The sequence below is a fragment of the Bos mutus genome, chromosome 15 (assembly GCF_027580195.1).
Source record: "Bos mutus isolate GX-2022 chromosome 15, NWIPB_WYAK_1.1, whole genome shotgun sequence".
Lineage (NCBI taxonomy): Eukaryota > Metazoa > Chordata > Mammalia > Artiodactyla > Bovidae > Bos > Bos mutus.
The window spans coordinates 62844382-62870850 of NC_091631.1; the positions used below are offsets into that span (position 1 = coordinate 62844382).

Consider the following 26469-nt stretch of genomic DNA (forward strand, 5'->3'; position numbering starts at 1 on the left):
TTGAACTTGCATGGTCATCTATTTTACATATGGTAATATACATGTTTCAGTGCTATTCTCCCAAATTATCCCACTTTCACCTTCTCCCACAGAGTCCAAAAGTCTGTTCTTTACATCTGTGTCTCTTTTGCTGCCTTGTATATAGGATTGTTATTACCATCTTTGTAAATTCCATATATATGTGTTATTATACTGAATTGGTGTTTCTCTTTCTCACTTACTTCACTCTGTATGATAGATTCCAGTTTATCCACCTCATTAGAACTGACTCAAATGTCTTCCCTTTTATAGTTGCATAATATTCCATTGTGTTTATGTACCACAATTTCCATGCATCTGCCAATGGACACCTTGGTTGTTTTCATGTCCTGCCTATTGTAAACAGTGCTGCAGTGAACATTGGGGTACATGTGTCTTTTTCAATTCTGGTTTTCTTGGTGTACATGCCCAGCAGTGGGATTGCTGGGTCATATGACAGTTCTATTTGCAGTTTTATAAGAAATCTCCATATGGTTCTCCATAATGGCTGTACCAGTGTGCATTCCCACCAACAGTGTAAGAGGGTTCCCTTTACTCCACACCCTCTCCAACATTTATTGTTTGTAGACATTTTGTTGGTGGCCATTCTGACTGGCATGAGATGATACCTCATCATGGTTTTGATTTGCATTTCTCTAATAACGAGTGATGTTGAGCATCTTTTCACGTGTTTATTAGCCATCTGTATGTCTTCTTTGGAGAAATGTCTGTTTAGTTATTTGGCCATTTTTTGATTGGATTATTTGTTTTTCTGGTATTGAGTTGCATGGTCTGCTTGTATATTTTGGAGATTAATTCTTTGTCAGTTGTTTCATTTGCTGTTATTTTCTTGTGAAGACTGCCTTTTCACATTGCTTATAGTTTCCTTTGTTTGCAAAAGCTTTTAAGTTTAATTAGGTTCCATTTGTTTATTTTTGTTTTTATTTCCATTACTCTGGGAGTTGGGACATAGAGGATCTTCCTGTGGTTTAAGTGTTCTGTCTATATTTTCCACTAAAATTTTATAGTTTCTGGTGTTACATTTAGATCTTTAATCCATTTTGAAGTTATTTTTGTGTATGGTGTTTCCAAAGTGTTCTAGTTTCATTCTTTTACACATGGTTGACCAATTTTCCCAGCACCACTTGCTAGAGAGACTGTCTTTTCTCAATTGTATGTTTTTGCCTCCTTTGTCAAAAATATAAGGTGTCCAGAGGTGCATGGATGTATCTCTGGGCTTTCTATTTTGTTCCATTGATCTATATTTCTGTCTTTGTGCCAATATCATACTGTGTTGATGACTGTAGCTTTGTAATATAGTCTGAATTCAGGCAGGTTGATTCCTCCAGTTCCATTCTTCTTTCTCAAGATTGCTTTGGCTCTTTGAGGTTTTTTGTGTTTCCATACAAATTGTGAAATTATTTGTTCTAGTTCTGTTGAAAATACCATTGGTAGCTTTATAGGAATTGCATTGAATCTATAGATTGCTTTGGGTAGTGTAGTTATTTTCACTACATTGATTCTTCCAATCACGAACATGGTATATTTCTCCATCTATTTGTGTCATCTTTGATTTCTTTCATCATTGTTTTATAGTTTTCTATATATAGGTCTTTTGTTTCTTCAGGTAAATTTATTCCTAAGTATTTTATTCTTTTCATTGCAATGGTGAATGGGATTGTTTCCTTAATTTCTCTTTCTGTTTTTTCATTGTTAGTGTATAGGAATTCAAGTGATATCTGTGTATTAATTTTATATCCTGCAACTTTACTATATTCATTGATTAACTCTAGTAATTTTCTGGTGGTATCTTTCGGGTTTTCTATATAGAGGATCATGTCATCTGCAAACAGTGAGAGTTTCACTTCTTTTCCAATTTGGATTCCTTCTATTTCTTCTTCTCTGATTGCTGTGGCTAGGCCTTCCAAAACTGTTGAAAAGTAGTTGTGAGAGTTGGCACCCTTTTTTCCTCATTTTAGAGAAAATCCTTGTAGTTTTTCACCATTGAGGATAATGTTCTCTGTGGGTTTGTCATATGTGGTTTTCATTATATTGAGGTATGCTCCTTCTATTCCTGCTTTCTGCAGAGTTTTTTTTTTTTTTTTTTAAATCATAAATGGGTTTCTCTGCATCTGTTGAAATAATCATATGGTTTTTATCTTTAATTTTGTTAATGTGGTGTATGACATTGATTTGTGAATATGAAGAATCATTGCATCCCTGAAACAAAGCCCGCTTGGTCATGATGTATGATCTTTTAAATATGTTGGTGGATTCTATTTGGTAGAGTTTTGTTGAGGATTTTGCATCTATGTTCATCAGTGATATTAGCTTGGAGTTTGCTTCTATTTTTTTGTGTGTGGCATCTTTGTCTGGTTTTGGTATTAGAGTGATGGTGGCCTCATAGAATGAGTTTGGGAGTTTACCTTCCTCTCCAATATTCTGGAAGAGTTTGAGTAGGATAGGTATTAGCTCTTTACATTTTTGGTAGAATTCACCTGTGAAGCCATCTGGTCCTAGGCTTTTGTTTGTTGGAAGATTTTTGATTACAGTTTCTATTTCCATGCTTGTAATTGGTGTGTTCAGATTTTCTATTTCTTCCTGGTTCAGTTATGGAAGGTTATACTTTTCTAAGACTTTTGTCCATTTCTTCCAAGTTGTCCATTTTATTCACATATAGTTGATCATAGTAGTCTCTTATGATCTCTTGTATTTCTGTGTTGTCTGTTGTGATATCTCCATTTTTATTTCTAATTCTGTTGATTTGATTCTTCTTCCTTTTTTCATTGATGAGTCTGGCTTGTCTATTTTGTCTATTTTGTTTATTTTGTTTAATGGTTTGTCTATTTTGTTTATATTCTCAAAGAACCAGCTTTTAGTTTTGTTTATCTTTATTATAGTCCACTTCATTTCTTTTTCATTTATTTCTGCTCTGATTTTTATGATTTCTTTCCTTCTACTAACTTTGGGTTTTTTTATTGTTGTTGTTGTTGTTTTCTAGTTGCTTATGTGTAAAGTTAGGTTGTTTATTTGATGTTTCTCTTGTTTCTTGAGGTAGGCTTGTATTGCTATGAACCTCCCTCTTAGCATTGCTTTTATTGAATCCCATAGGTTTTGGATTGTTATGTTTTCATTATCATTTGTTTCTATGCATATTTTGATTTCCTTTTTGATTTCTTCTATGATCTGTTGGTTATTCAGAAGCATGTTGTTTAGCTTCCTTATGTTTGTGTTTTTTATAGTTTTTTTTTCCTGTAGTTATTATCTAATGTTACTGCATTGTGATCAGAAAGGATGCTTGAAACAATTTCAAAGTTTTTAAAATTTACCAAGGCTAGATTTTAGGCCTAGGATATGATCTATCCTGGAGAATGTTCCGTGTGCACTTGAGAAAAAGGCAAAATCCATTGTTTTGGGGCGAAATGCCCTGTAGATATCAGTTAGGTCTAACTGGTCCATTGCATAGTTTGAAGCTTGTGTTTCCTTACTAATTTTCTGTTTGGCTGATCTATCCATAGGTGTAAATGGGGTATTAAATTCCCCCACTATTATTGTGTTGCTGTTATTTCCCCTTTCATACTTGTTAGCATTTGCCTTACATTATTGAAGTGCTCCTGTGTTCGGTGCATATATATTTATAATTGTTATATCTTTTTCTTGGATTAGTCCCTTGATCATTATGTAGTGTCCTTCTTTGTTCCTTGTCATGGTTTTTATTTCAAAGTCTATTTTATCTAATATGAGTATTGCTACTCCTGCTTTCTTTTGGTCTCCATTTGCATGAAATATCATCTTCCAGCCTCTCACTTTCAATCTGTATGTGTGCCTAGGTTTGATGTGGGTCTCTTGTCGACAGCATATCTAGGGGTTTTGTTTTGTATCCATTTGGCTAGTCTTTGTCTCTTGGTTGGAGCATTTAACCCATTTATGTATAAGGTAAATTATTGATAAGTATGATCCCATTACCATTTACTTTGTTATTTGGGGTTCATTTTTATAAACCTCTGTGTTTTCTGTCTAGAGAAGATTCTTTAGCATTTGTTGAAGAGCTGGTTTGGTGGTGCTGAATTCTCTTAGCTTTTGCTTGTCTTTAAAGCTTTTGAATTCTCCTTCATATCTGAATGAGATCCGTGCTGGGTAGAGTAATCTTGGTTGTAGGTTTTTCTCTTTCATCACTTTAAATATGCCCTGCCATTCCCTTCTAATCAGAAGAGTTTCTTTTGAAAGATCAGCTGTTATCCTTATGGGGATCCCCTTGTGTATAATTTATTGCTTCTCCCTTGCTGCTTTTAATATTTGGTCTTTGTGTATAATTTTTGTTAGTTTGATTAATATGTGTCTTGTGGTGTTTTGCCTTGGGTTCATCCTGTTTGGGATTCTCTGAGTTTTTTGGACTTGGTTGGCTATTTCCTTCCCCATTTTAGGGAAGTTTTCAACCATTATCTCCTCAAGTGCTTTCTCATGCCCTTTGTTTTTGTCTTCTTCTTCTTCTGGGACATGTATGATTCAGCTGTTGGGGCATTTAACATTGTCCCAGTGGTCTCTGAGGTTGTCCTCATTTCTTTTTATTTTTCCCTCTCTTCTTAATTTATTTCCACCATTCTATCTTCCACCTCACTTTTCCTCTCTTCTCTCTCAGTTATTCTGCTGTTGGTTTCCTCCAGAGTGTTTTTAATCTTAGTTATTGCATTGTTCGTTATTGATTGACTCTTCTTTGTTTCTTCTAGATCCTTGTTAAACATTTCTTGCATCTTCTCAATCCTTGTCTCGTTTATTTATCTGTAACTCCATTTTGTTTACAAAACTTTGGATCATCTTTAATATAATTATCCCGAGTTCTTCTTCAGATAGACTCCCTGTTTACCTGTTTTGTGTTTGGTTTGGTGGGTTTTTATCATGTTTCTTCACCTGCTGGAGATTTCTGTGTTTTCATTTTGCTTAGCTTGCTGTGTTTGGGGTGCCCTTTCTGTAGTCTGGAAGGTTGTGGTTCCTCTTAATTGTGGAGTCTGCTCACTGTGGGTGGGGTTGGACCAGCAGCTTGTCAAGGTTTCTTGGGTGGGGGAACCTGTGTCTGTATTCTGGTGGTTGGAGCTGGATCTCTTCTCTCCAGAATGCCATGAGATGTTCAGTAGTAGTTTTGGGTTGTCTATGGGTTTGGTATAGCTTTGGGCTGCCCATCTTTTAATGTTCAGGGTTGTGTTCCTATTTTGCTGGAGAATTAGTGTGGTGTCTTGAACTGAAACTTGCTGGCTTTTGGTGGAGCTTGGTTTCAGTGTAGGTATGGAGTCTTTAAGGTGGGCTCTTGTCTATTAATGTTCCCTGAGTCAGGAATTCTCTGATGTTCTAAAGTTCTGGAGTTGAGCCTCCTGCCTCTGGGTTTTGTTCCCAATCTTACTGTAGCCTCACGATTTCTCCATCCATACAGCATAGAAGATAAAACCCCAGGTTAGTGGTGAAACAACTCTGAACAGCCAGAAACACACAGAGAGTTTCACAGAGTTGTAGAGAGAAAAAGAGGGAGGAGGGAGATAGAGGTGACCAGGAGGAGAAAAGGGAAGAGACAAAAGTGGAGAGAGAAGTCAAGCCAGTAATAAAGTCCCTAAGTCCTCTCCACAGCTAAGAATACCCAGAGAAATTCACAGTTATATAGAGAAGAGAAAAGGGAGGAGGGTGATAGAGGTGACCAGGAGGAGAAAAGGGAAGAGTCAAAAGGGGAGAGAGCTATCAAGCCAGTAATCAAATCCCTGAGTGAAAATGGATATTGAAGATTAGATTCTTAAAGATAGAAAATTAATAATAAATATCAAAAAGCAAAGATTAAAAACTTAGACTAGAGGTTAAACTCCCAAAGATCCAATATAGAAAATATAAAATTGATCACAAAAATTAAAAAGATATTTTTTATCTTTTTATGGAATTTGTTTTTTAAAAAATAGTTTTTTTTTTTAGAAAGGTGACAGTAGGCTATAAAAATGAAAGTTAAAGGAGTAATAAAGAATTCAAGTTTTCAAAATTGAAAAGTGATAATAGTAAAAATACATGTAGGGATTTCTATGGAGCTGTTGTGGGCAATGTGGATTCAGTTCTGTGTCAGATTGTGTTCTGGCTTGTACTTGTTCTCCAGGTCTATAGCTGCCCCCAAAATACACAGTATCAGCATTAACGTCAGGGTTTTAATTTGTTGCACCTGTCACTTCCAGGGTGGCTACCCCTTCTTTGTTTATTTTGGCTTGCTCTGTTTGCAAGTATCTTCAGTGTCTTAATTTCTGCCTTGACATGAGGGGGCGAAGATGGCCACTTATTTTGGCTCACTTGTTCAGTTGTGCTGTGGAGAGGGAGGAACATTGCAAACAAATACTGCTGGCATGTGTGGGCAATGCTTGCATTGGATGGACCACCCTGGGTTTGCCACAGCCCAAGGCGGAGTGTACTTTCCGGGTCCACAGTGCTCAGGCTCAGGGTGCTCCGTGAGGGTCCTGTCCCAAGTGGATCCTGTGTTTTGTGCACTTCACAAGTCTAAGCCTCTCAGGTTCCTGGGTGCCCCACAAGGGCACAGGCCCAGATGGGGTGTCTGTTTAGTGCTCATCCCAGGTCCAAGCTGCTCAAGCGACCAGTGCTTGGTGAGCCCATGGTCCCAGGTGGGTCATGCATCTTACCCACCTCCCTAGTCCCTGCTGCTTGGTTTCCTGTGTGTGCCACGAGGGCCTAGTCCCATGTGTCCCGTGTGTCTCTCTGGGAAGCTGATCTCAGGCTGTGACTCTCCTGGTGGATGTGGACCTTCCAGGATCCCAGGAAGATGTGGTTAGCTGGCAGCCTGTTTACAGCTTGGTGGAAGATGCAGTCTCTTGGGCCAACATTGCAGCGGCCCCTTGCCTTGCGACTCTGGCTGTCGCACACCTGCCTCTCTGCCTCCGGGGAGGGAGGGCTTCAAATAGCAGCTAGCTTCCTCTCCTTTGGTATTTGCTAGGATGCAGATGCAGTCTTTTGTTCTGTGAGTGCGCCAGGTGTTACCACATGGCATTAGAGCCTTTTGTAGGAAACATCCTTTTTTTTTTTCATCTCTCTGGCGATCCCATAGTTTTGGTTGCTATGTCAAATTAGCCTACTCAGATTGTTCGCAGGTCATCCAAACCTGGTATTTATCCTAAGGACTGATGATCCAGCCTGTGCCTCCCTGCCCAGCCCCCACTCACTGGTGGCAGATGTGAGTATCTGAGCCACTTCTCCACTGGTAGTTGTGGTTAGGCGTGTATTCTGTGGGTTTTTTTTTTCCAGTTATGCTGGTGGCTGAGACTCCACAGCTCCCCACTGACAGCCTGTGAAAGTATTTCCTATTGTGTGGAAGCTTTTCCTCCTTCACGACTCCCTCCCTGGGACAGGTCTCCATTTCTAAATCTTTTATCTTTGTTTTCATCTTTTATCTTTTGTCCTACCTCCTTGTGAAGATATTGGGCTACCTTTATGAGTGTCTGGTGTCCTTTGCCAGTGTTGAGAAGTTGTTTTGTGGAAGTTTCTCCATATTCAAATGATCTTTTGATGAATTTGTGGGGGAGAAAGTGGTCGCCCCATCCTGTTCCTCTGCCATCTTGGGACCACCCCTGTTTCTTGATTTTATTATATCCTTAGTTCTTCATTCAACATAGAGAGTGGTGACAGCTGACAGTTGCTGTATTGAAGGCATTGTCCTCTCTTTTGGGTGCCCTCTGGGCTCAGCAGTTTACATTTGGAGGCAAGAAATCACTGATGGTTTTTATATCCTTGATTACTGATATGGCAGGAAATACTCCCATTTCACAGTCCCTGCCCATGGTCGGAAATTTGACCAATATTTGAGAGACATTTCATGACTATTTTTTGTCACATGGTACTTGGCGGATTATCCCAGATTGGACCAAAGTTCTTTCTTGTTGATATGCCACTTCTGGTAATTTCCAGATTAGACTCAGTTCAGTTCAGTTCAGTCGCTCAGTCCTGTCCGACTCTTTGCGACCCCATGAATCACAGCACGCCAGGCCTCCCTGTCCATCACCAACTCCCGGAGTTTACTCAGACTCACGTCCATCAAGTTAGTGATGCCATCCAGCCATCTTATCCTCTGTCGTCCCCTTCTCCTCCCGCCCCCAATCCCTCCCAGCATCAGGGTCTTTTCCAATGAGTCAACTCTTCGCATGAGGTGGCCAAAGTATTGGTTTCAACTTTAGCATCAGTCCTTCCAAAGAAATCCCAGGGCTGATCTCCTGCAGAATGGACTGGTTGGATCTCCTTGCAGTCCAAGGGACTCTCAAAGAGTCTTCTCCAACACCACAGTTAAAAAGCATCAATTCTTCAGCGCTCAGCTTTCTTCACTCTCCAACTCTCACATCCATACATGATCACTGGAAAAACCATAGCCTTGACTAGACGGACCTTTGTTGGCAAAGTAATGTCTCTGCTTTTCAGTATGCTATCTAGGTTGGTCATAACTTTTCTTCCAAGGAATAAGAAGCGTCTTTTAATTTCATGGCTGCAGTCACCATCTGCAGTGATTTCGGAGCCCCCCAAAATAAAGTCTGACACTGTTTCCACTGTTTCCCCATCTATTTCCCATGAAGTGATGGGAACAGATGCCATGATCTTCGTTTTCTGAATATTGAGCTTTAAGCCAACTTTTTCACTCTCCACTTTCACTTTCATCAAGAGGTTTTTTAGTTCCTCTTCACTTTCTGCCATAAGGGTGGTGTCATCTGCAAATCTGAGGTTATTGATATTTCTCCCATCAATCTTGATTCCAGTTTGTGCTTCTTCCAGTCCAGCATTTCTCATGATGTACTCTGCATATAAGTTAAATAAGCAGGGTGACAATATACAGCCTTGACGTACTCCTTTTCCTATTTGGAACCAGTCTGTTGTTCCATGTCCAGTTCTAACTGTTGCTTCCTGACCTGCATATAGGTTTCTCAAGAGGCAGGTCAGGTGGTCTGGTATTCCCATCTCTTTCAGAATTTTCCACAGTTTATTGTGATCTACACAGTCGAAGGCTTTGGCATAGTCAATAAAGCAGAAATAGATGTTTTTCTGGAATGCTCTTGCTTTTTTCGATGATCAGGCGGATGTTGGCATTTTGATCTCTGGTTCCTCTGCCTTTTTGAAAACCAGCTTGAACATCTGGAAGTTCATGGTTCAGGTATTGCTGAAGCCTGGCTTGGAGAATTTTGAGCATTACTTTACTAGCATGTGAGATGAGTGCAACTGTGCGGTAGTTTGAGCATTCTTTGGCATTGCCTTTCTTTGAGATTGGAATGAAAACTGACCTTTTCCAGTCCTGTGACCACTGCTGAGTTTTCCACATTTGCTGACATATTGAGTGCAGCACTTTAACAGCATCATCTTTCAGGATTTGGAATAGCTCAACTGGAATTCCATCACCTCCACTAGCTCTGTTTGTAGTGATGCTTTCTAAGGCCCACTTGACTTCACATTCCAGGATGTCTGGCTCTAGATGAGTGATCACACCATCGTGATTATCTGGGTCATGAAGATCTTTTTTGTCCAGTTCTTCTGTGTATTCCTGCCACCTCTTCTTAATATCTTCTGCTTCTGTTAGGTCCATACCATTTCTGTCCTTTATCAAGCCCATCTTTGCATAAAATGTTCCCTTGGTATCTCTAATTTTCTTGAAGAGATCTCTAGTCTTCCCCATTCTGTTGTTTTCCTCTATTTCTTTGCATTGATCCCTGAGGAGGGCTTTCTTAATCTCTTCTTGCTATTTTTTGGTACTCTGCATTCAGATGCTTATATCTTTCCTTTTCTCCTTTGCTTTTCACTTCTCTTCTTTTCACAGCTATTTGTAAGTCCTCCTCAGACAGCCATTTTGCTTTTTTTGCATTTCTTTCCCATAGGCATGGTCTTGATCCCTGTCTCCTATACAATGTCACGAACCTCCGTCCATAGTTCATCAGGCACTCTATCTATCAGATCTAGTCCCTTAAATCTATTTCTCACTTCCACTGTATAATCATAAAGGATTTGATTTAGGTCAACCTGAATGGTCTGGTGGTTTTCCCTACTTTCTTCAATTTAAGTCTGAATTTGGCAATAAGGAATTCATGATCTGAGCCACAGTCAGCTCCTGGTCTTGTTTTTGTTGACTGTGTAGAGCTTCTCCATCTTTGGCTGCAAAGAATATAATCAGTCTGATTTTGGTGTTGACCATCTAGTGATGTCCATGTGTAGAGTCTTCTCTTGTGTTGTTGGAAGAGGGTGTTTGCTATGACCAGTGCATTTTCTTGGCAAAACTCTATTAGTCTTTGTCCTCCTTCATTCCGTATTCCAAGGCCAAATTTGCTTGTTACTCCAGGTGTTTCTTGACTTCCTACTTCTGCATTCCAGTCCCCTATAATGAAAAGGACATCTTTTTTGGGTGTTAGTTCTAAAAGGTCTTGTAGGTCTTCATAGAACCGTTCAGCTTCTTCAGTATTACTTGTTGGGGCATAGACTGGGATTACTGTGATATTGAATGGTTTGCCTTGGAAACGAACAGAGATCATTCTGTCGTTTTTGAGATTGCATCCAGGTACTGCATTTTGGACTCTTTTGTTGACCACGATGGCTACTCCATTTCTTCTAAGGGATTCCTGCCCACAGTAGTAGATATAGTGGTCATCTGAGTTAAATTCACCCATTCCAGTCCATTTGAGTTCGCTGATTGCTAGAATGTCCACATGCACTCTTGCCATCTCCTGTTTGACCACTTCCAATTTGCCTTGATTCATGGACCTGACATTCCAGGTTCCTAGGCAATATTGCTGTTTACAGCATTGGACCTTGTTTCTATCACCAGTCACATCCACAACTGGGTATTGTTTTTGCTTTGGCTCCATCCCTTCATTCGTTCTGGGGTTATTTCTCCACTGATCTGCAGTAGCATATTGGGCACCTACTGACCTAGGGAGTTCCTCTTTCAGTATCCTATCATTTTGCCTTTTCATACTGTTCATGGGATTCTCAAGGCAAGAATACTGAAGTAGTTTGCCATTCTCTTCTCCAGTGGACCATATTCTGTCAGACCTCTCCACCATGACCCACCCATCTTGGGTGGCCCCACGGGCATGGCTTAGTTTCATTGAGTTAGACAAGGCTATGGTCCTAGTGTGATCAGATTGACTAGTTTTCTGTGATTATGGTTTCAGTGTGTCTGCCTTCTGATGCCCTCTTGCAACACCTACCGTCTTACTTGGGTTTCTCTTACCTTGGCGTGGGTTATCTCTTCACGGCTGCTGCAGCAAAGCACATCTGCTGCTCCTTACCTTAGTATCTCCTCAGTGCTGCCCCTCCTGACCTTGAATGTGGAATAGCTCCTCTAGGCCCTCCTGCGCCTGTGCAGCCACCGCTCCTTGGTCCATGGGATTTTCCAGGCAAGAATACTGGAGTGGGCTGCCATTTCCTTCTCCAGAGGATCTTCCCAAGTTCGACCCAGGGATCGAACCTGGGTCTCCTGCATTGTAGACAGACTCTTTACTGTCTGAGCCACTATGTAGTAGATTAGACTCATTGACAGATAATAAAAGATTCTCTGGATCCTCTATCTTTTAACCTATTAGGATCCATAAGATATTTTCCCTTGCCTGCTTCCTCCCACACCTAGAATCACACTATCACAATTATTGATGGCATATAGAACTACATTTTTGACCAGTTGCTTGAAGTTATGTAATCATCATTACATTTGTTGGATGCCTGGTCACATACTGTAAGAGACAAAAATATTATAAGTAATGTAGCTAGTAACATTGACAAAGTCATAGTGTAGCAGAGAGATAAAGATATAAACAATTTGGAAACAGAAAACAAGTTAAAGAACAAATTATTAGTATAACTAGTTGTAATCAAGTTGCAATACCATCAAGTCCATAGGAAGGCCAGCCAGAGAAGCCAAATCTTGGCAAGGTCGACTGAGCTTCTTCACTCACTCTTCACTTTCATGCATTAGAGAAGGAAATGGCAACCCACTCCGGTGTTCTTGCCTGGAGAATCCCTGGGACAGGGGAGCCTGGTGGGCTGTCATTTATGGGGTCACACAGAGTCGGACACAACAGAAGTGACTTAGCAGCAGCAGGCAGAGAGAATACTGAAAATGTTTTATCTTTATTTACAAAGGCATTCTTTATCAACTTGTAAGTCACAGCATAAAAAAAAGTTTATTTAAACAGATTGAAGTTAGTATGTTCTGAAGTCAAAGTTATTTATCACATTTATCAGTTCATTTAGTCCCATGTAATTGATTCCTTTTGATCTGTATGAAGTAAGCAGGTTTTCCATTACAGTTTGTAATTTGTTATACAGTTTAGTAGCATCAAGCCTATCAGAAACACATTTTTTTAAAGTTCTTTCTATGTCTTCTTGAAAATATTTATTGTGTAAAAGCAGTATAAAATTATGATAGTCTGTAAAGGACAAAACTTAAAATAGCATGGTATAGAGTTGAGTGCAATGTAATTAGGAAACTTGGATATTTCTGCAACATATAATATGTTAGTATAATCATTACAATTATGACTGATAACATTATATCAGGACATACCAGATGTTAGGGATGTCATATAAATTTTGGAATATCTGTATTAATGATATTTATCCATACATTACAACCTAAAGTTCATCTTCAATCACTTGAGAATGTTTTTGAGTTGGGGCTTCTCTGGTGGCTCAGATAGTAAAGAATCTATGTAAAATGTGGGAGACCTGGGTTTAATCCCTGGGTTGGGAAGATAAAAATACCAAATAAACTTAGTTTAATATTCATCTCTGAGATGTCTCAAAGACGCTTCTTCAAAGTATCCATCCCAGAGTTAGCTGGAGACTAAAAGAGCTTTAGTTAGATTTTGATATTTGGGAAGTTTGTTAGAAATATCATAAAGGTTTTAAAACATAACAGGATCATAGGTCAATGAAATGATACCTATTCTTTTAACCAAAGTCACAAAAACTATTAAAAGAAAATAAATATAGATCATTTAAGGGTGCAGAAACTCACACAATCTATTATAAAAGGAGTATTTTAACAAATTAAATTCCAGTCCTGTCCTAGCTCACTTAAAGTCCATTTACTCAACAACTTCAGTCTAAATTTGGTTAATCCTGACTGTGTATAGAACTCTTTCCTCAGGGTTTGTTTCCACACTCTGTCATCACTTTCTGTATCCATCCTGTGTCTCATTTTCCATCCAAATAAAATTAACCAGCTCATATTTTTTTTTAATAAAATGTAATTCCATTTCTCATACCTTCTTTACTGAAATCATGCATTCTACTTCTTATTGTATACTGAAATGTTACTGTGTTATTCTTATTCACATTAACTACATGTTTAAATTAGAATCCTCAACTCTTAAAGCTTTGATTTTTAGTAAAGCTAACAAGCAATTATGAACTGTCTTTAAATTGAAAGTGAAAGTGAAGTGGCTCAGTCGTGTCAGACTCTTTTTGACCCCATGTACTATACAGTCCATGGAATTCTCCAGGCCAGAATACTGGAGTGGATAGCCTTTCGCTTCTCCAGGGGATCTTCCCAACCCAGGGATTGAACCCAGGTCTCCCACATTGCCGGCAGATTCTTTACCAGCTGAGCCACAAGGGAAGCCCAAGAATACTGGAGTGGGTAACCTATCCCTTCTCCAGCAGATATTCCCAAACCAGGAATTGAACCAGGGTCTCCTGCATTCCAGGTGGATTCTTTACCAACTGAGCTATCAGGGAAGCATTCTATAAATTGGTGAGCATAAACACCAGTGATAATTTTTAAAAACATTTGTTTTCTTATAGAGAACATCTCAGGTGATATCAAACATTTTCAACAATATTTCCAACTACCTTAATTTTTCTATTTAGTAATTGATGTCTCAGTATCTTTTTAGCTATTTAATAAACTTTCATCACTTAATTTAACACAGTTCTAGAACTTTAAGTTACCAAATATCTGGAAAGATCATTTTAAGTAGATATTTCTAAAATGTAATTACATTAAAGTTTTTATACCAAAGTTCTTATTTCATTTACTTTTACTTTAAAGTTATTTCATGTCAAGTTATTTTTCTTGCAAGAGATCTAGTAAGGTCTTATTTATTAAACCTAGGTTAGGTACAATCGTCTTCAGTTCAGTTCAGTTCAGTTCAGTTGCTCAGTCCTGTCTGACAATAATCTTAACATGTCTTAATTAGATCAACAATCTTAAGCATCAATATCAGATATCAGCCTAATAGTGAATATTTCTCAGTTCACATGAACCTGAAAATCATCTTTGCCATTTTAAATGTAAATGCTTTTTATTAAAATTAAGTATAACTCTTTATAGACTTAATTTTGATAGTACTTTCTAGAAGTAGAGATATCTCATATGTATAATGTGTACACAGACATAAACAGGCAAACTAGAGATCTCATGGCTTTACTAAAAGCTTAGATATGAACCACATATAACAATATAAACTTACTAGTTTACAAACAGAATACATTAAGATTGCTTGCTCAGATGACTAAGGCTTGTTATCTGTAAGTTTGGCTAAGGGAGCATTTCCAGTGGTTTGAATTTTAAAACTGCCATTTTTTCCCCTTTGTTTTAGGTTTTGTGTGCTTGAGTTAATTGGGCTCAGTCTCAGGTCCTTATGGCCTGTATTCACATTCTGGTTTTAGAGATTTGGAAGAGAAAGACAGTTGTTTTTAGCTCCACGAAGAACAGTTCTATCACCTAAAGTTACTGAAATCAGTGACAAGATTTTAATTGAACTGAAATGTATTTTACAAAATTCTGTGTTCTATAATTTTAGAATTTAATTTATCATGCCTTTAAAGGTTTGTATAAAACATTCAGCAAAGACTATTCTGAGTTTATGAGTTAAACTAAAGCAAAATCACTAGTTTTATATTAATTACCCCTTGCATGTTAGTTCCCAGTTTTTGCTTGTTTGTGTGGTTCAGGTAACTGCTGGTTAGTACATTCAGTTAGTATGTTCTTAGTGGTAATCTATATGCCTTGTCTTATAATACCATGCAGGGGAATTATTCCCCAATGGAACATGCCTATTTCACAGTTAATTTAAGCAAAGAGATGTAACCATCTTGTATAAAGAAACTAAAGCCCTTTGTTTAAGGTTTTACCAAGCCAGGTTTTAACTTTAACTGTGTTTGCAGTGAAGAGCCCCCTCAATTTCCAGGGTGAGATTTTCTCCAATTTCCGATCAACTAAACACTTGTAAGTTTTGTAACATACATTTGCCCAGCTAGGGTACTAGAACTTTGTCCTTCCTTTTTCTTTTATTTTGAAACCTTTGTTTCCCATTTTGAAGTCAGTTTGTCAAGACAAAATTGCTAATGAGGGTCATGTGGCAGACCAGCGTGTGCTGCTTGAAGGCTTACTCTTCTGGTTTTGCCTCAGAGTTGTTTCAGCCCCCTCTTATGTGCCTTGGGTATCCCAGTGAAGTATAAGACTTCCACAAGTGCTCAGATTGGGGAATGGCCCATTCTTATGCACGTCCCTGGTTGAGCAGATTGTTAATTATGTGAGTTGGTTTCCCTGTAGGTGCAGCCTCATGCACCTGCAGACCTAGAGGTCTGCCTCTACCAGTCCTGCAAGTTTCTGTCACCTGAGAAAGCCATTGCTGGCTGGAAGGAAGAGTCCCTTTGGAGCTCAGAAGTTCTCATAAGATTTTTATTTTATTTTGAGCCACTCTGTTAAGGTAAACCAAATCAAGGAAAAACAACAAGTCAGTCTTACCCCTAATAACTCAGTCCTACCTTACTCAGTGTTTAACTGAGCAAAGTCTCTCAACTGAGGCTATCTACTCAGTATCCAAACTGAGCCTTCCCAGTGCCTTAACACTGAGGGTTCCCTGCTGGAGCAGAATCTTCCTAGTCCTCTGACTGAGGGTATCCCACCCTGTGTCTAAACTGAGCAGCCAGGTACACCTTGAAACCAAGTTTCGAGGATAACTTTTTCCCCCACTGAATAAAACTTAGGATCATCAGCCAATAATGGGAAATCCTAGAACCAGGAGAGACTCACCCAGATTCATCTGGACTGGCTGAGCAGGCTGATGGGCAAAGGAACCAAGGCTCTGGATCTCTGTAGCATCCAGGTGAAGAAGAGGAATCTGCTCTGGTTCCCTTGTCCATCAGCCAAGTGTCAACTAAAAAAACTAGTGACAGCCTGAAAGTAGAGAGTTTTCAGTGAGAATTCTTAGGACTTCAAGCCCAGGAGGCAGCATCTCAAGTAGCCCTCAAAGCTCTGCTTTGAGGAGGTGAGGGAAGCAGTCAGGTTATAGAAAAGTTTGCAACAAAGGGGGGCAGGTAGTCTGAACATAAAAGATTGTTAATTAAGGAAAACCAGGTATCTCAAGGGATTTAGTGCTTTTCTAAGTATGGGAAGATGCAAGCATCTGGGACTTATTTACTGAAATCCTTCTTTCTACAAACCTCATCTCTCTGGGGCCAGCATCCTGTTTCTTGATTTTGTTATATCCTTAGTTCCTTGTTCACTGTAGGGATTGCTAGCAGCTGATAGCTGGTGGATTGCAGGCATTGGGCGCCCTCCGGGCTCAGCAATTTATTATATTTGGAGGCCCAAAATCGCTGATCACTGTGCCATCCTTGTTTACTGATACAGCAGGACATACTCCATTTCACAGGGGTTTTGTGAACTGGTAAAAGGCTAACTGAACAGAATTATTTGTCTATGAGAACTTTAAGTTTTGTATGTTGACTGTTTTAATTTTGTTTCCCACAGCACAGTGGAAAGAGTTGGGGCTTCAAGCCTTGCCTCCAGGTCTCAAAGTAATAGAAGAAATTATTTCTTCTGAGGACGAGAAAATGCTTTTGGAGAGTGTTAACTGGACAGAAGATACAGAAAATCAAAATTGTAAGTAAAACTTTAAATCTGATATTTAAAAGCTTCTGCAAAATGTCTTCTTTTCCTTTGGTTTATTAAATTCTGTTTCCTCAAAATTACTGAAAGTGCTCTGGATCCACTGTTAGGTAAGTCATACTAACAACTCTTAAGAGCATTAATAATAGATAGCTTTTATATATAGGTATCAATTTAAAACTCCAAATTGATGAATATTTATTAGCCAACATTTGTGGAGTTGACAGAGGTCCATCTTGTCAAAGCTATGGTTTTTCCAGTAGTCATGTTTTTCCAGAGCATCAAAGAATTGATGCTTTTGAACTGTGGTGTTGGAGAAGACTCTTGAGAGTCCCTTGGACTACCAGGAGATCAAATCATCAACCCTAAAGGATATCAGTCCTGAATATTTGTTGGAAGGACTGATGCCGAAGCTGAAGCTCCAATACTTTGGCTACCTGATGCAAAGAACTGACTCATTGGAAAAGACTGTGATGCTGGGAAAGATTGAAGGCAGGGGGAGGAGGGGATGACAGAGGATGCGATGGTTGGATGGCATCACCGACTCAAAGGACATAAGTTTGAGCAAGCTCCAGGAGTTGGTGATGAATAGGGAAACCTGACGTGCTGCGGTCCATGGGATTGCAAAGAATTGGACATGACTGAGCGACTGAACTGAACTGTAGAGCTAACATTAATAAGCTGTTTCACATACGTTTGGTTGTCTGTATTCATGGGTTCTGTATGCATGAATTCAATCAACTCTGGGTTGAAAAAAATCTGAAAAAGAAGTAAAATTCTAGAAAGTTCCAAAAGGTAAAATATGTTGGCAGTTCATAATATATGAAAGTGAAGTTGCTCAGTTGTGTCCAACTCTTTGCAACTCCCTGGACTGTAGCCCACCAGGCTCCTCCGTCCATGGGATTCTCCAGGCAAGAATACTAGAGTGGGTTGCCATTTCCTTCTCTAGAGGATCTTCCCGACTCAGGAATCAAACCCAGGTCTCCCACATTGCGGGCAGATGCTTTAACCTCTGAGCCACCAGGGAAGCCCAACATATATATCAGTTCAGTTCATCTCAGTCGCTCAGTCGTGTCCGACTCTTTGCGACCCCATGAATCACAGCACACCAGGTCTCCCTGTCCATCACCAACTCCCAGGGTTCACTCAAACTCACGTCCATCGAGTTGGTGATGCCATCCAGCCATCTCATCCTCTGTCGTCCCCTTTTCCTCCTGCTCCCAATCCCTCCCAGCATCAGAGTCTTTTCCAATGAGTCAACTGTTTGCATGAGGTGGCCAAAGTACTGTAGTTTCAGCTTAGCATCATTCCTTTCAAAAGAACACCCAGGGCTGATCTCCTTCAGAATGGACTGGTTGGATCTCCTTGCAGTCCAAGGGACTCTCAAGAGTCTTCTCCAACACCACAGTTCAAAAGCATCAATTCTTTGGCACTCAGCTTTCTTCACAGTCCAACTCTCAAATCCATACATGACCACTGGAAAAACCATAGCCTTGACCTGATGGACCTTTGTTGGCAAAGTAATGTCTCTGCTTTTGAATATGCTATCTAGGTTGGTCATAACTTTCGATATACACAGATATATATTGTATATGCAACTGTTTTACATGTCATATACATTGTACTAGGTATTGTAATAATCCAAAGATGATTTAAAGCATTCTGGAGGATGTAAAAGATATGTTTAGATTATACTCAAATGCTGCACGATTTTATGTAAGAGACTTAATCCTCCTTGGATTTTGTTAGTTACTCAGTCGTGTCTGACTCTTTGTGACCCCATGGATTGTAGCCCACCGGGCTCCTCCATCCATGGGATTCTGTAGGCAAGAATACTGGAGTGGGTTGCCATTTCCTTTTCCAGAGGATCTTCCTGACCCAGGGATCGAACCCAGGTCTCCCGCATTGCGGGCAGATGCTTTAACCTCTAAGCCACCAGGGAAGCCCAGTGTATATATATATATACACATATATATTGTATATGCAACTGTTTTACATGTCATATACATTGTACTAGGTATTATAAGTAATCTAAAGATGATTTAAAGCATTCTGGAGGATGTGAAAGATATGTTTACTTTATATGCAAATGCTGCGCTATTTTATGTAAGAGACTTAATCCTCCTTGGATTTTGGCATCTGAGGGAACCAATTCCCCAAGGATACACAGGGACACATGTAAATTGTCTTATTTGGTTCTCTCTACTCTAAGGCAATTTTTACAATGAGAAATTAGCAGTTCAGTACTGTATGATTATAATGTAGTAAGAACGTCCTAGAGAAATTTACAAAGTAGTTACTCTGTTTCCAGATCATTAGCAGTCATGTGAGCGGCAGGGTATATGTTTAGCTTTTTCAAATTGATTGGGTGAAACCCTTAAAAGATTGTTTCAATTTTAGACTTAAAAGAATAGCAGATATGAAGTAGAATGTTCAATTTTACTGAAGACAATAGTTTAGCAGTTAACAAAAATTACCATTACTAAATTAATCCTTATTCATAAAGTTAACTTTGAAATATATGAAGGAATGAAATTCTTTTTCTCCTAAATAGTTTACTTCTCTTGATACAGTTCAAAAATCCTTAAAACACAGAAGAGTAAAGCATTTTGGCTATGAATTCCACTATGAGAACAACAATGTAGATAAAGATAAGCCGTTACCTGGGGGTAAGTAATTGTTAGCAAACAATAAGATCTGGTTCAGGAAAAAATATTAATATATATTATTAGGATATCATGGTTGAGATCATTTTTCATTTGTTATTTGTATGTTAACATATAAAACAGTTGATTAAATGTTAAGTCATTTAGATTAAATAGTGTAGTTTTGTGTTAAAAATGTTATACATACAAATAAAGCTAAATTTAATTTCTCTTGAACACTATCCTTACTCCCATACACCTCTTCAGAAGTAATACAGTTAACAGTTTAGTGTATATTATTTCAATCTTTATAAATGAATTTACATCCAAATAACCTGTTTAAGTATATAGTTGTTAACATGTAGCAGTATATTGTATGTCATGAATTATATATTCATATATTGTCACATTATCACATTATATGTTAGAGATCTTATACAGGTTTTCATTTTATTGAATATTCAGTAATTTCTTATTCAGTTAGTTTCCTTTTGCTAGATATTTAGGTTATTTCTAGCTTTTGGCTTTTACAAGTTGTGCTGCAGTAAATATCTTTGTATACACCTCTTTATTTGTTAAGCAAGAGTTGCTCAAGGGAAATGAAACTGCTGGATTAGAATTCTGTCAAAGTTATGCTCACTTAAAAATGTCAGTAGACACTGACAGATTGCATCCTAAAAGAGCTATACCAACATTCTCTCACAAAGTGCTTACTTCCTTACCCCCTACCTCAGTTGCATGTGAAATATCACTTTTAACTTTATACCCAATTACTAGTGAGATTGGCCATTTTTATTTCCTTTTCTGTGAATTCTTTTTCATCTTCTTTGCTAGTTTTTTCTAATGAGTAGTCCAATCTAATAATAAGATTTTACCATATAATCTAGATATTAATCCTTTGGTAGATGTCTTTGTTGGAATTCAATTTATGTGTATTTTTATGACTTTCATCTTATTTAAGGATTTCCTTTGCCTCATGAAATAACATTTATGACCCCAATAAAAGTAACTTAGTTCTACTTTGAAAAACATGTTTTTTAAATGAATTAATTTCAAATAATTAAATTTAAAATAAATTAATAATTTAATAAGAAATTGGTCAGGCTAGTTTCCATATAATATAGTAAATTTTATAATTTTATTGCTACTTTAAAAAATACCAAAATTGTTGTCTGCAAAATTCTTTTGTATATTTTATTTGATAAAGTTAATAAAATAATTTTAAAAGGTTATTAAGTTTTGTTTTTTTTTTCTTTTGCTTGTGAACTTACTGTTATGTTTGGATCTGACTACTAAACTAAAAGCTGTGTGATTTTTATCACAGTGACTGTTTTTTTCATTCTTGGGTTAAACATGAAAAGTAAATAATTTAATATGTTTCACTTTTATCATTACTGATTTCAGGTCTTCCTGACATTTGTGAGAGCATTTTAGAGAAATGGTTGAAGGAAGGATTCATTAAACATAAACCTAATCAATTGACTATAAACCAGTATGAACCTGGGCATGGTGAGTATTTCTTCTTTTACAATTCCAGTCATAAATTTCGTAATTTAGTGGGTTACATAGCTCCCTAAGATCAAAGATATTATTTTTTTGCTTAAATTTACTTTTAGAGTAATTTGCTTATGTCCATTACCTGTGTTGATTTTAATCCCTTTGCAGTTTTACACTCAGTTTCTTGAGGAATTTGCATCTTAAGTGTAAACAGATTGACATGTTGTTATTTGTAATATTCTTTTGTTCCCCCCTCAGCATTGTTTTTTGGAGAGGAAGAAGATTTCTTTAAAAACAAAGAAAGCATGTAAAATGGAAGAAATCAAATAATGTATAGGTACCAAGAAGAAGGCTATTTAGTTAGATCATCTTGATCTTCTTATTCTTCTGTAGAGAATGTGGAAGATAATTCTAGGATGACATTTTAATGGGAAAAATTTTAGGTTATTAACTTCTTTGCACTTGTCAGCATCTTCATCTGATATTTGTACTAATCAAATGATATTGAAGGCTTTATTAGTGACAAGTTATGGCATTTTTTTTCCCTCTGCATTTATCATGTTTTGTGATAGCTTAGTTTCCATTGGTCTATAAACTCCTTAAAGACAGGGATTGTGTCTTACTAGCTTTATATACTCTCACAATGTAGCAAAGTTTCTTTTAAGTAAGAGAGATACTCAGTCAATGTAGTTTCAGGGTGTATATTGTCACCCTGCTTATTTAACTTATATACAGAGTACACCATGTGAAATGCTGGACTGGATGAATCACAAATTGAAATCAAGATTGATGGGAGAAGTATCAATAATCTCAGTATGTAAATGGTACCACCCTAATGGCAGAAAGCAAAGAGGAACTAAAGAGCTTCTTGATGGAGGTGAAAGAGGAGAGTGAAAAAGCTGGCTTAAGCTCAATATTTGTAAAAAAGAGGATCATGGCATTCGGTCCCATCACTTCACAGTAAATAAATGGGGAAAAAATGGAAACAGTGGTAGACTTATTTTCTTGGATTCCAGAATCACTGTGGACGGTGACTATAGCCATGAAATTAAAAGATACTTCCTTCTTGGAAGAAAAGCTATGACAAAACTAGACCACATATTGAAAAACATAGATATCACTTTGCCAGCAAAGGTTCATATAGTCAAAGCTATGGTTTTTTCCAGTAGTCATGTATGGATGTGAGAGCTGGACCATAAAGAAGGCTGAGTGCCAAAGAATTGATGCCTTCAAACTTTGGTGCTGGAGAAGACTCTTGAGAGTCCCTTGGACAGCAGGGATATCAAACCAGTCAATCCTAAAGGAAATCAACCCTGAATATTCATTGGGAGGACTGGTGCTGAAGCTGAAGCTCCATTACTTTGGCCACCTGATGAGAGGAACTGACTTGTTGAAAAAGACCTTGATGTTTGGAAAGATTGAAGGCAGGAGGAGAACAGGACAACAGAGGATGAGACGGTTGGGTGGCATCACCTACTCAGTGGACGTGAGTTTGAGCAAACTCTGGGAGATGGTGATGGACAGGAAAACCTGTCATTTTGCAGTCCATGGAGTAATAAAGAGATGGACATGACTTAGTGACTGAAAAACCACAGCAGTGTTGATTGAGAGACTCGTGAAAGAAGCTGTATCTTAAATAATCATAAGATTAGTTTTCATGCCTGGCTGTTGTTTTTGTTCTACAAGTACTTGGGAATCCAGTATTCATAGGTCAGAATGACTTTGTTGGCTATCTTGGGATGAGATTTGGGAAATGCCCTGGTTAAGCAGTGACTCTCAAGTCTTGATTTTACAGTCAAGTCACAATGGTGCTTTAATGTAAAGTTATATTTTTAGTTTAGACCTAGTTTAATTTTCATACTGTTCATGGGATTCTCGTGGCAAAAATGCTGGAGTGGTTTGCCGTTCCCTCCTCCAGTGGACCACATTTTGTCAGAACTCTCCACTATGACCTGACATCTTGAGTGACCCTGCACAGCATGGCTCATAGCTTCATTGAATTACACAGTCACCTTCGCCACAACAAGGCTGTGATCCATGAAGGCTGTGATCTGGAAGATGAGCCCCATGGGTCAGAAAGTGTCCATTATACTACTGGGGAAGAGTGGAGGTAATTGCTAATAGCTCCAGAAAGAATGAAGAAGCTGGGCCAAAGCAGAAATGACAGTTGTAGATATGTCTGGTGGTGAAAGTAAAGTCCAGTGCTGTAAAGAACAGTATTGCATAGGAACCTGGAATGTTAGGTCCTTGAATCAAGGTAAACTGGATGTGGTCATGCAGGAGATGGCAAGAGTGAACATCGACATCTTAGGAATTAGTGAATTTAAATGGGTGAGAGTGGGTGAATTTAATTCAGATGACCATTATATCTACTACTGTGGACAAGAATCCCTTAGAAGAAGTGGAGTAACCATCATCATCAACAGAAGGGTCTGAAATGCAGTACTTGGGTGCAAAACTGATCTTGGTTCTTTTCCAAGGCAAACCATTCAGTATCAGCAATCCAAATCTATGCCCCAACCACTAATACCGAAGAATCTGAAGTTGACTGGTTCTATGAAAACCTATAAGACCTTCTAGAACTAATACCAAAAAAAAAGGTGTCCTTTTCATTATAGAGGATTGGAATGCAAAAGTAGGAAGTCACATGATACCTGGATTAACAGGCAAGTTTGGCCTAGAAGTACAAAATGAAGCAGGGCAAAGGCTAACAGAGTTTTGCCAAGAGAATGCACTGGTCATAGCAAACACCCTCTTCCAGCAACACAAAAGATGAATATACATGTGGACATCACTAGATGCTCAATACCAAAATCAGATTGATTATATTGTTTGTAGCTGAAGATGGAGAAGCTCTATACAGTCAGCAGAAACAAGACCAGAAGCTGACTGTGGTTCAGATCATGAGCTCCTTATTGCAAAATTCAGGTTTAAATAGACGAAAGTAGGGAAAACCACTGGGCCATTCAGGAATAACCTAAATCAAATTCCTTATGATTATACAGTGGAGGTGATGAATAAATTCAAGGAGTTAGATCTGATAGAGTGCCTGAATAATTATGGACAGAGGTTCATAACATTGTACAGGAGGCCATCCCAAAAGTAAAGAAGTGCAAGAAGGCAAAGTGATTGTCTAAGGAGGCTTTACAAATAGCTGAGATAAGAAGAGAAGTGAAAGGCAACAGCCATCTGAATGCAGAGTTCCAGAGAATATCAAGGAGAGATAAGAAAGCCTTCGTAAGTGGACAATGCAAAGAAATAGAGGAAAACAATCAATAGGAAAGACTAGAGATCTCTTCAGGAAAATTGGGGATATCAAGGGAACATTTCATGCAAGGATGGGCACGACAAAGGACAAAAACTGAGGACCTAACAGAAGCAAAAGAGATTAAGAACAGGTGGCAAGAATACACAGGAAAAAAAAAAAGTCTTAATGACCTTGATAACCACCTAGAGCCAGACATCCTGGAATGTGAAGTCAAGTGGCCTTGGGAAGCATTACTATGAACAAATCTAGTAAAGGTGATGGAATTCCAGCTAAGCTGTTTCAGATCCTAAACGATGATGCTGTTAAAGTTCTGCACATAGTATGTCAGCAAATTTGGTAAACTCAGCACTGGCCACAGTATTGGAAAATATCAGTTTTCATTCCAGTCCCAAAGAAGGACAATGCTAAAGCCAACTTCTGTACAGTTGCACACATTTCACACTTTGAGCAAGCTTGTGCTCAAAATCCTTTAGGCTAGGCTTCAGCAGTGTGTAAACCAAGAAATTCCAGATGTATAAGCTGGGTTTAGAAAAACAGAGGAACCAGAGATCAAATTGCCAACATCCATTGGATCATAAAGCAAGGGAGTTGCAGAATATCATCTACTTCTGCATTGACTACACTAAAGCCTTTGCCTTTGTGAATCACAAGAAACTGGAAAATTATTAAAGAGATAGTTTAATTTATCTCTGACCACCTTAATGGTCTCCTGAGAAACCGATATGCAAATCAAGACACAAGAGTTAGAACAGACATGGAACAATGGCGTGGTTCAAAATTAGGAAAGGCTGTGTATTGCCACCCTGCTTATTTAACTTATATACAGAGTACATTATACAAAATGCTAGGCTGGATGAAGCACAAGCTGGAAGTAAGATTACCGGGAGAAATATCAAGAACCTCAGATATGTAGATGATACCATGATAATGGCAGAAATTGAAGAGGAACTAACGAGCTTCTTGATGAGGGTGAAATAGAAGACTGAAAAAGCTGGCTTAAAACTCAACGTTCAAAAAGCTAAGATCATGGCATCTGTTCCCATCATGTCATGGAAAATAAAAGGGGAAAAGTAGAAACAGTGACAGACTATTTTCTTGGGCTCCAAAATCACCATGAACGGTGACTGCAGCCATGAAATTAAAAGATACTTGTTCCTTGGAAGGAAAGCTACGACAAACCTAAACAGTGTACTAAAAGCAGAGACATCACTTTGCCAACAAATGTCTATATGGTCAAAGTGTTGGTTTTCCTGTAGTCATGTATGGATGTGAGAGTTTGATCATAAAGAAGGCTGTGCACCAAGGATTTGATGCTTTCGATTGTGTGCTGCAGAAGGCTCTTGAGAGTCCCTTGGACTCCATGGAGATCAAAGCAGTAATCCTAAATGAAATCCATACTGAATATTCTTTGGAAGGACTGATGCTGAGAGTGAAGCTCCAGTACTTTGGCTACCAGATGGGAATAGCTGACTCTTTGGTAAACACCCTGATGCTGGGAATGTGTTGAAGCCAAAGAAGAAGGGAGCAGCAGAGAATGAGATGGTTAAATAGCATCACTAACTCAGTGGATATGAATTTGAGCAAACTCTGGGCATATTGAAGGACATGGAAGCCTGGCATGCTGCAGTTCACGGGGTCACAAAGAATTAGACATGGCTTAGAGACTCAACAACAGCAGCAACAACAAATTTAATTTTATTTACATTAATCTTAAATGTTTCCTTTACCTAAAATTATAGTAGATTCTTGTTTATCAAATGATGTTTTCACTATAATCCTTGAGGCTATATTTAGAGATGTCTTAAATGTACTAAAAAGAAAAGTGAAGTGACCTGTTACCCTATCTTCAATCTCAGGAATTCCTGCTCATATTGACACACATTCTGCTTTTGAGGATGAGATCATTTCTCTCAGTTTGGGATCAGAGGTAAATTTTCAAACACTTTTATTAGCTATCAGCAAATGTCTTACTTTATGCAATGCCCTTTTCATAGGATTTCTCACATTTCTCATTTCAGATGAATTAAGAGTTAAAAATGAAGTGTAAAGACACCATTAGTATTTAATTTCTTATAGAATGTGAAATTATCACAGTCTCTTCTTTTAGGTGTCCAGAGTTTTAGGTATCAGCTCACTAGATGGCAGGA

General features: G+C 38.3%; 1 protein-coding gene across 3 annotated transcripts in view; it reads left to right on the top strand.

Moving 5' to 3' along the window:
• ALKBH8 (alkB homolog 8, tRNA methyltransferase) overlaps window positions 1-26469 on the top strand; it is a 125564-nt gene that overhangs the window by 16349 nt on the left and 82746 nt on the right. For 2 of the 3 annotated variants that reach the window (XM_070384282.1, XM_070384281.1), the window contains exons 4-7: window positions 16775-16906; window positions 19486-19581; window positions 20962-21066; window positions 26179-26249. In XM_070384282.1, coding sequence (XP_070240383.1) covers window positions 16775-16906; window positions 19486-19581; window positions 20962-21066; window positions 26179-26249 — 404 coding nt within the window. The remainder of the gene's footprint in view (window positions 1-16774; window positions 16907-19485; window positions 19582-20961; window positions 21067-26178; window positions 26250-26469) is intronic. The other variant, XM_070384283.1, reaches the window with a different exon arrangement.